At 39.1% G+C, this 9,891-nt stretch overlaps 1 protein-coding gene across 1 annotated transcript; it reads right to left on the reverse strand.

Moving 5' to 3' along the window:
- Nucleotides 1-7,961: 7,961 nt before the first annotated feature.
- Nucleotides 7,962-9,121, reverse strand: LOC135209440 (CD63 antigen-like). The gene has a single exon (XM_064242111.1). It carries the CDS (start codon nucleotides 9,044-9,046, stop codon nucleotides 8,282-8,284), a length of 765 nt encoding a protein of 254 aa, XP_064098181.1. The 5' UTR covers nucleotides 9,047-9,121; the 3' UTR covers nucleotides 7,962-8,281.
- Nucleotides 9,122-9,891: the final 770 nt, after the last annotated feature.

Below are 9,891 nucleotides of genomic sequence, written 5' to 3' on the forward strand. Positions count from 1 at the left end.
TTGTTAGTTATCATCATGAGTCTTCCCCTGACAAACAAATGAAGAAGAAGAAGAAGAAGAAGAAGAAGAAGAAGAAGAATAAGAAGAATCCTGGGCAGAGAACTTCCACCACAACAGCTACTTTGAGAAGTCTCACCAGCAGCACCAGACCTCCCTCACTTACACTGCATCAGCCACATGTCGGGTGACTCGCTCTCTTGCAACACATGTCTGAAAGTTGCATTTCAGGAACTATGTTTTTAAGAGAGAGAGAGAGAGAGAGAGAGAGAGAGAGAGAGAGACTCCCTTCACTTCTGCGATATTTCATAAAACTTAGTAAACTGAATAGCATACACCACTGAATTCAAAGAAAAAAAAATACGTGTAAATCTGTCTCATAAATCTCTATAGTATTATTTAATTTGGATATCAATATATTGGCAATATTGGGTAATTATCGGTAAACTTCGGCAATCGCTTTTGAGTACGAGTTCAATTTCCAGTTCCAATCACTTTGTGTTTTTTTTCTTTTTTTAGAAAATGTGTTTCTCCTTCAAAGAAGTATTCCTTTATCTGTAAGTAGTTGCTAACTTACAGCAATTTCCCATTCTATATCTTTCAAATGGACTCCACATACTGACCTACCACCATGTAGTACATGCGAGTAATTTACACAAGATGTGAGACTTCAAGAAAGCCTCTTGCATATGATGATCAGGAAACCTCTTGCATAGAGTTGTGTGCGTTACGAAGACTGAAACTCAGTTATGGACCCAGATTTGGTTTACAATTCCAAGACTCTTGTAGAGAGACTCTATCACCACTTTGAAGGTTGCAGGCTTCATTTCAGAATGATAGCAATCGACCAAATGGTGAGTGTCGCGGGTTTTATAACGCAAACCACAACTAGGACAGTGAATTATAGCTTACCTCTTCGGATGTTCACAATAAGTTGTTCTGTGTCTGGTTTGAAAGTCCCATCCCAAGACATAATAAGACATTGTAACAAAAAACCCTCCTTTTAATGTGTCCATAAAGTATATTTGTCCAGTGTCGGAGGGACTGAAGCTAAATCCACATTTCCTTTTTTTTCTTTTTATTTGTTCCTTCTCAAGTGCTTTATTTTTAAAAGATTTCTGGGTCAAAGAAACTAATTTTGACAAAGATTAACCTAGATGGTTATTCATCTTTTAGTTAGCTGATTGCAGATATATATATATATATATATATATATATATATATATATATATATATATATATATATATATATATATATATATATATATATATATATATATATATATATATATATATATATATATATATATATATATATATATATATATATATATATATGGGGGGCGGTGGTGGTGGTGGTGGCGTTGGTTGTTTGTTGAATTAGTGGTTATTTACAGAGGCCAGGTGAATCTGTATCTGTTTATGGTGTTTGATATAATATAACCTGGGATTCTTTTCTCCCATTTACCATTTCGAGATGGCCGAGTTGACAGCGACAGACAGACAACTTTTCTTCCGAAAGATTGTAACCAGAATAACAATGGAAGGTTATTAAACGAAACAAGAAACTTCTCATCTATCAAATATCAAAATCATTTTAATATGTTAATGGCTACAAAGAGACGGAGCGCGGTGGTGGTGTGTGACTGGAGCTAGGACCCCCTGGGCGACGATTCCATGCAAGTCCAGCCATCGTGAGCAGAGAAAACGAAACCATAGAACCATCAACAACTTATAAGAGGAACAATTTCATGGTATCCGTTTGATCACACACACATACACAAAGAGAGCAGGTGGCTCCAAATGCCTCGGCCATCTTTATATATAAGACAGAACCGGAAAAATGACCAAAACTTGTCTGAAGCCCTAAATCAAGACGTAGGAAATATGAAACAAGCCGTAGGTGTAGGGCTTGCAGTGCCATCCCTAAACGAAACACCCCCACATGTCATTTTCATTCAAATCCATCCAATACAACTCGAGAAAACCAGGCTCCCGAAACAGGTCCATCTCGACACAGTAGTTACGAGAAGGGCATCTCAATGAGAAAGATCATTTTATGAGCACAGACGAAAAGGCTTCCGGCTGAATTTCAGACCCAAGGCTCCCTCCTTCCGGTGTCTCCGTATGAGAGCCTCTACTGCTGAATTTAGTGAGGTCAGGTATCAAAAACCGACACAACACGACTCCAAATTGAATCCTTTTTGCCAACCGCTCTGTTACCTGCTCGAAGCGACGTGACTGGGACCTCCTACAAGTCCCCGAAGCTAAGCAGATAAAAAAAACGGTCTCCATGAACTATGTCTATATACGTTGCGAAACATATTTCCTAAATATTGTGTTTTCTTTCACATATATCATTTTGCAAAAAGTCATTATCATCAATGTATAGTATCTTTGTTTTAATGTTATTCTTGTGGGGAGAGAGAGAGAGAGAGAGAGAGAGAGAGAGAGAGAGAGAGAGAGAGAGAGATCATGTTTCAAGAACGTAAGATATTTAGTGAGGAAGTACCAGTTACAGAGAGAGAGAGAGAGAGAGAGAGAGAGAGAGAGAGAGAGATAACATTGCCCTCTGACTGGTAAAGAAAGAGAACTAAAGACATACAATTGTGCTAAAGGAGAAAGACCATTCAAGAATTCTGAACTGAAACAGTTTGGCATTTTGCCGAGGTAACAACAAACACTGAGTACCCTTTCCACTGGACATGCCTTGCGGATAGTGGCCATGTCATCTGAGAACTTCCCTCTGGAACAAGGAGGCCTTCAAGAGGACCGCACAGAATGTCACAGGATCCTTCCGTCCAACATCCGAGGAATGAGAGAATGAGAGAAGCGTTTATCAGGACCGTAAAAAAAAAAAAAAAAAAAAAAATATATATATATATATATATATATATATATATATATATATATATATATATATATATATATATATATATATATTATATATATGGTGGCATGGGATGATAAGGAAATTATCTCTCTTGCGATATGTTGCTTATCGTCCTCCTCTTCATCAAGTGCCAAACCAACCTAATCTTGATCACAACAGAATGGTTTCAGATATATATATAAAAAAACGAGGCAGAGTCAATCCATACACTGCTAATCTCCCTGAAGTTAGAAAGTTTAGCTTTTGAATCATAGTTCCCCCCCACCCCCATTTTCCAACTGGATACACCACGAAATCCCATCACAAGTTACGGCTCTTTGTACCGGGAAATCTCCGCAAAACTAATTACCTCCAGAACTACTAATAACCAGCTCATGAATGCTGCACGTATTGGACCCGACGGAAAATGCTCAAGCTCTGGAGCTTCAACATGATACATCAATGAAACCTGGTGATGCAATGCTTCGGCTGCCATGATGATTGCTTTGAAACATATTAGTGTTTCGAAATTTTCCAACTACCCTTCATGCTAACATCTAATGCGTTTTCTTTCTCATTCACTCTGTTCCACATAATACAAGTTTTCACAGCTGTCACAAAGGACTAACTTGACGACATAATTTACCCCAAAGATGATATAGAAGTCATTGATCTTGGATAAAAAAGAAATAGTTGTGATGAACTCATTATAACAATAAATAATATCATATAATAATAAGTGACAACACTTAATAAGTGGAACATATTGTTCTGGACATATTACGAGGGGGACGTGTGTAAAACCTAAAGAATTGACAACGTCCTTAGAGTCCCTGAAAATACAACAGGTCTCTGACCAGAAATGACGACATCAACAGAACATCGTCTGTACTAGTTCAGACTTCGTCTACAGAATGCTTACGGTTCTTCTACGCAAATTCCTTCCATTTTTTGTATATAAAGCTTATTATATGATTCACTCATTTCCATTACTATACTATTTTCCGCTCTCTACAGATTATGTGTAACTTTCATAATAATGCAACTGTCTTAATGATCAATATAACCATTACTCATTCTCTGAGCATCGTAGCCACAAGTTTCGAGTGTCAGGGAATTGCTGTTATGTTAACTTGTGTCTCCAGTCCATAGTTACTGGGAATTTATAAAGTAAAGAATTTTACTCTCTGCCTTCAGAGCGCCTCACGTGGTGTTCAGTAGGCATTACTGAGGGCTGCTTGCAGCGTCCCTTCGTCCCGTAGCTGCACCCGCTGTTTAGCCTTTTACTTAACCTCCATTCCCTCTTCCTATCTTCAGTCTGCTGTCAAACTACTCCTACCCGATTTCTTCACTACTGAAGCCACTTAATGGCTGAAAGCGCCCCTGTGACTGACTGACTTTATAACGTCATTTTCATAAATCAAATAAATAAAACTTTCCGCAAATTTCAAGTGTAAGAGTTGTTTTTGGTTGTTGAGATATAATTGAACGTTTTTTAGCAGTGTCCTCTCACCCCCCCCCCCCCCCCCCCCCCCCCCCCCCCCCCCCCCCCCCCCCCCCCCCCCCCCCCCCCCTCTCTCTCTCTCTCTGTGCTTGTGTTTCGATGACATTTTGGCCTGTTTTCAGTTCTAGATCTGTTAAGCAAAGTCTCTTTCCGTTAAACCAATGTCTAAAGAATACTGTCTGTCAAACAGCAGACGACAAAAGCAACCGACTGAAAAGGCCTTTGTAGTTCCTATGGTCATTCGAAGTCCCTCCCACGATAGCATCAAAGATAGATATTCTCTGAGAGCCTCCTCTTGCAAAGCTGAATACAAAGCGTAGTTTATTCTTCGTGTGTAAGAACGACAGTGTATTAATCAACTCTACGTTAAAATATGGAATTGCTATGCCCAGGGTCAGCCAAATCTCGCCACAATTGCCCCTTTCGGAGGGGACGTCAATTTCTAGGGTTGGGACTGACTGTCTGCACCCTCTCAGAACTACCGGTAAATAACAGTTAATAACAGCAGGGGAAAATGAGGCGAAGAACTGTCAAGAGCACATAAAATAAAAAGAAAAATAAACTATCCTGAAAGTCAATATCTGGAAGCCCAAGAGATGCCGACAAAGTTCAACTCTAGGACGAGATAAAAGCAATTGCGGAACCATGAATGGAAGAGGAGGGATGGCGATATCACCTGGATACTCATCGGGAAACGTAAAATGGTTAATGCCGATGATGATCATGGAGATAAACCTCTTCAGTCATATAGCAGACAGGTGCAATCTTTTAGGGGGAAGTGAACCCTGATAGGTCTTGATCAAGAAAATAGTTTGGACAATTCAGATAAGAAGGGCGCTGCAGGTGCTGTAGTTTTCATAAAGCATTTACGTGATTGACCATCAACTCTGACTGACCTTAAACAGGAGACCGTCTCCAATAATAGGGGAAAGTTTTTCTTTCCCGGCTGCTGGACTCCTTGTGGTGGGGATATCGCCTCCAGTCGGAAGGATCTCTGTCGTGAGGGAGTCAAGTGGCCTCCAAAGTTGGTGGCGTCTAAAGGCCGCCTTTAACGTTCAGTTATGCATACGCAGTTATGCCTGTGCAGTCGGCCTGTGAAGGCAAAACTGAACCCACTAACGTTCAGTTATACCTGCGCAGTTATGCGTCTGCAGGAAAACTGAACCAACTAACGTTCAGTTATACCTGCGCAGTTATGCCTGTGCAGTCGGCCTGTGCAGGCAAAACTAAGCCCACTAACGTTCAGTTATACCTGCGCAGTTATGCGTCTGCAGGAAAACTGAACCCACTAACGTTCAGTTATACCTGCGCAGTTATGCCTGTGCAGTCGGCCTGTGAAGGCAAAACTGAACCTACTAATGTTCAGTTATAACTGCGCATTTATGTCTCTGCAAGAAAAACTGAATCCGCTAACGATCAGATTTGCCTGCACAGGCATAACAACACAGGTAAAACTGAACGTTAATGGCTGCCTTAACTGACGGTGACGATGGCTGCCTCAAAGGAGGGAATGAGGAAGAAGCCTCTCCTTAACTTTATCTCAGCTATGATTAGGGACAGATATAATAGAAAACAGATTAAAACATAGACTGTATTCGAAGATGCTCTTAATTAAAAAAGTGAGTCAGAATAATACCCCCATTTAATAATATCGAGCGAAATATGACAGTGATTTGTAATTGAGCATTTTCGCAAACACTCCTACCTCCGTTTACTTCTTTGAAAAACTCCAACACTTTTTAATATGTGTCTTCACATTCAGTGAAGACATGAAGGTATGCTATGTACTCGACTGGTATATTCAGCAGTATTTTTTATATATAAATAACGCTTTATGTATATGGGAAATAAACGATTCTTTACTTTTCCTTCTACATTAAATGTTTTCAGATTAAACTCTTTTTATGGGTTAAAAAACTCAGTAGTTTCATTTATGATAATGTGAAACAAGTACTTCAATTAAAAGGTTTGAATAAGTATTATTCCAAGCATTATCTTATTATGCTTTTTAGGTACAAATTGATACCACTATACTCTTTCTATTTTATGCTCACACGGAAAGAACACTACTTCACCATTAAAAAAACAGCACCTTATATAAGTGTGTATATCACTCTTTTGATATTCTCCTGTTTTTCAGTCTTGCATGTGCCAGGTCCCGATAAATAAACAGCGGCTTACGACCAATGAAAAGGAAAAGGAATTGAGAAGAAATGTATGAGAAAAATCTCCATTCAAAATAGGGTTCGTTTTCAGTCCAGCCAGCCAACCTTCAAACCACCAAAGGAACATGAAAACTGGAGAAAATATGTTTAAAACAACAATTGTTTGCAATGGATGTACTCTAGTTTCATCAGTATATATAAATGCAGACAGGTAAAGACAGGTGATCATAGCATCAGGAAAAACAGGTGCTGTGCAGTTTGTGTTTTCAGTGTGGGCATTTAAGTTCCTGCGACAGAATAAAATAATTTTTTAAAAATGTTTTTACTCCTAGTTTAGTGGGCACAAAGGGGGTACATTTCAGCTAAAGAGCAGCTCATGATGTAATCTTCTTTCCTGAAGCATATTTATGTTGGCTTCAGCCTGAACCTTCAGGACCACTTGAATAGTTTCAGAGAGAGAAAAGAATCGTGACACGGGTTGCGACGAAATAGCATAGCAGCTCTCATGTCCGTCATCAAATGTTTAAATATCCTTTGTTATTTCTGCTTTCTCAACACAATGGCCTTTTCCTTCTTGCATATATATTACCATATTCATATAACACGTTCCCATCGCAAAAGGATGAAATGGAATCTTGATATCAATACAACTTTTGAGGGAGAACATATTTTTCCTTCTCTTTCGACATCTCAAAATGTATCAGTGACCTCAGTGTCTGGTCGTTCTATGAAGTTTGTGCTCTTTGCAAGCAATTGTTATCATTAACCTGCAAGCTTTGAATAACTTCTATCTGCAGTGCTTTGCTCTCCTTTGCCTAATCTGCTGACGACCTCGAAATAAGTAGCAATAGTTGGAAATAACACATTAAATAGCATTTCCGGTAAATACGGTGCTTCAAGCACTTTTTGGCTATAATGAAGACTTGGAATTCTGATGAAATTTATCACACTTGAGTTTTCAGACCAAATTAGTAGTTTTCTTCTTACTAAAATGTAATACCTTATTTTGTTGGTAGCCTTGGAATTCTGGTAGCCTATGTCGAGCTAAGATATTTTAAATGAAGGAGAAAATGGTAGTCAGATCGTAGCTATAGACCGATAAGTTGTTAAATGCTTTTTTTCCTTCGGTTGACTAATCTAAAAGCACTTTCCAATCTAAAGGATTTTCTATTTGTTCCAGTAAAATTAGGTCGTACAGTTACTTTAAAAACAATTAGGAATGAAATACACCTGTTTTGTAGTTACTGATGATCACCGTTAGATAGCTTCTAAGCCACTGAATGTTTGGTCAGATATTAGTGGAACACACTACTTACCAGGACCACTGTGCCTACTACGTGGTCACCCGGGCCAATGCCTTGTCTAAGGAACTGTTTTTTTATTTTATTTTTTTTTATTACACAATAAGAAATGAAAAATGCTCTCGAGAAAAAAATATATTTTTTATTTTACATAAATGTAGAACAATGTTTAAACAATCGTATCACTGAAAATGACTAAAAATTTACTTCTTAATTGTGAGAAAATCATGCATATTTATTTATTTATTAGTTTTTTTTCATGAACCTGCTTACCACAACAAAAATGTGACAATGTAAGATTTAAATATTTATACAGACTGCATGTATTATTATACACTTGTACAATATTTTGATTAATGTCAAATGTTTCATATACATTCCAGGTCTTGGTAACATGACCCAGCTAATAATAACTCGTGGACAGAAACTTCTTAGTGTTTACCTACAGTTGCTCATAGCGCTCTCTCACAGACTTGATCAGGTATGAAGACATCCAGATTCCCTGAATCTGGAAGCAGGCCAGGCCAACGACACCTCCAGCGATAGCTCCAATGTTACCCTTCGCTGCATCACAAAGGGCTTGGTAACACCCATCTGAGTAAACGTTAGGAACAGCAGTATCATTTCCACTGGACAGGAACCCAAAGACGTCGTGGCCACAGCCAGAATTTTCTACGATGCAGCAGGAGTCAGGGACACCACTGACGTGAGCCCCATATGGTGTGGTGTCCCAATCGAGGTAGCTCATCACTCCGCAGCACCTGTGCTTGCGTTGAATCTCGTCCCAAGCCATTGTGGGAAGAGCCTTTGGGTCTTCATAATGACTCATCGTTTCATTCAAGTTTTTCTGGACGAGTTCTTCAATGTCACGTCGCAACACAGCTACGGTGATGACAGTGGCTATTTCGCACAGCAGAATAACGGTCATCAAACCTATGAAAATCCACAGCATGATGACGTTGTGTCGCTTCGCCCCACAGCATCCAAAAAAAGACACAGCCAGGATGACAGCACCGAGGATGATCAAACCTACGGCGGGGGTTTCATATTGGCCTTCGAAGAACTGGATGTACTGGCGGAAGAAGCCCTGAGCAACGCCGCCAACGGCTATCAACAGAAGTCCTGACAGACAGAAAACCAGGTTCGAGAAAAAGACGAGATACTTGACAGTCAAGGGGCCACAGCCTCTCATTTGGGGACCTGCCATGATGGTGGGTGAACGGAGCTCCCCTTGGCTGACACTGGCAGTGACTGTGAGACAACACTGTACAGTATAGCAGCTCTTCGGTTGTCAACTCGAACTGGTTTGAAGTGGTAGCGATTAGGTATTTCGTTCATATTTGAGAAGGTAAACAAACTGACAACAACCCATTTAGAAGAAGCTATAGACTGAAGGGTCAAATTTAGGTATTTTCCTTATAGTGTGGAAAGTACTGGTAGAATGAAAGAGCAAAAGGTAACAAAGAAAATAAACATGAATTTCAATATCTGACTCCAGTAGAATACGTCTTTCCTTGAAATAATGTTCTACAACCACCTGGCAACACTTCAGGTAACATTTGAGATTTGTGTTCAGTGTATTATACGCGACTGAATATCTTATTTGATTGTACTGATGCAATGTTGTATTAATATTCAATTGAAAATACAGAAAGTAGCCCTTCTCTCTCTCTCTCTCTCTCTCTCTCTCTCTCTCTCTATTAGTATGTCTAATACGTCCACGGATGAAATTCCTCCTTTTTTATTATTCTATTAATAAATAAATTTGTTCATTTACTTTGTTTATATTGTCAAGGAACTTATTTAATTTCTCTCTCTCTCTCTCTCTCTCTCTCTCTCTCTCTCTCTCTCTCTCTCTCTCTCTCTCTCTTATGAATAATCAGGATGTCATTTACTAATTTTACCCATTTACTTATCTTCCATAAAAATTTGGAATTTCTCCCTCTCATTTGCACCTGGAGCCTGATTTGCACAAAAATTTCCTGCCAATAAGATTCTCTCTCTCTCTCTCTCTCACGGTTCTTAATTTATCTTGCTTATTTTCATGATCAA

This window comes from Macrobrachium nipponense, chromosome 38 (assembly GCF_015104395.2).
Source record: "Macrobrachium nipponense isolate FS-2020 chromosome 38, ASM1510439v2, whole genome shotgun sequence".
NCBI classification, from domain to species: domain Eukaryota; kingdom Metazoa; phylum Arthropoda; class Malacostraca; order Decapoda; family Palaemonidae; genus Macrobrachium; species Macrobrachium nipponense.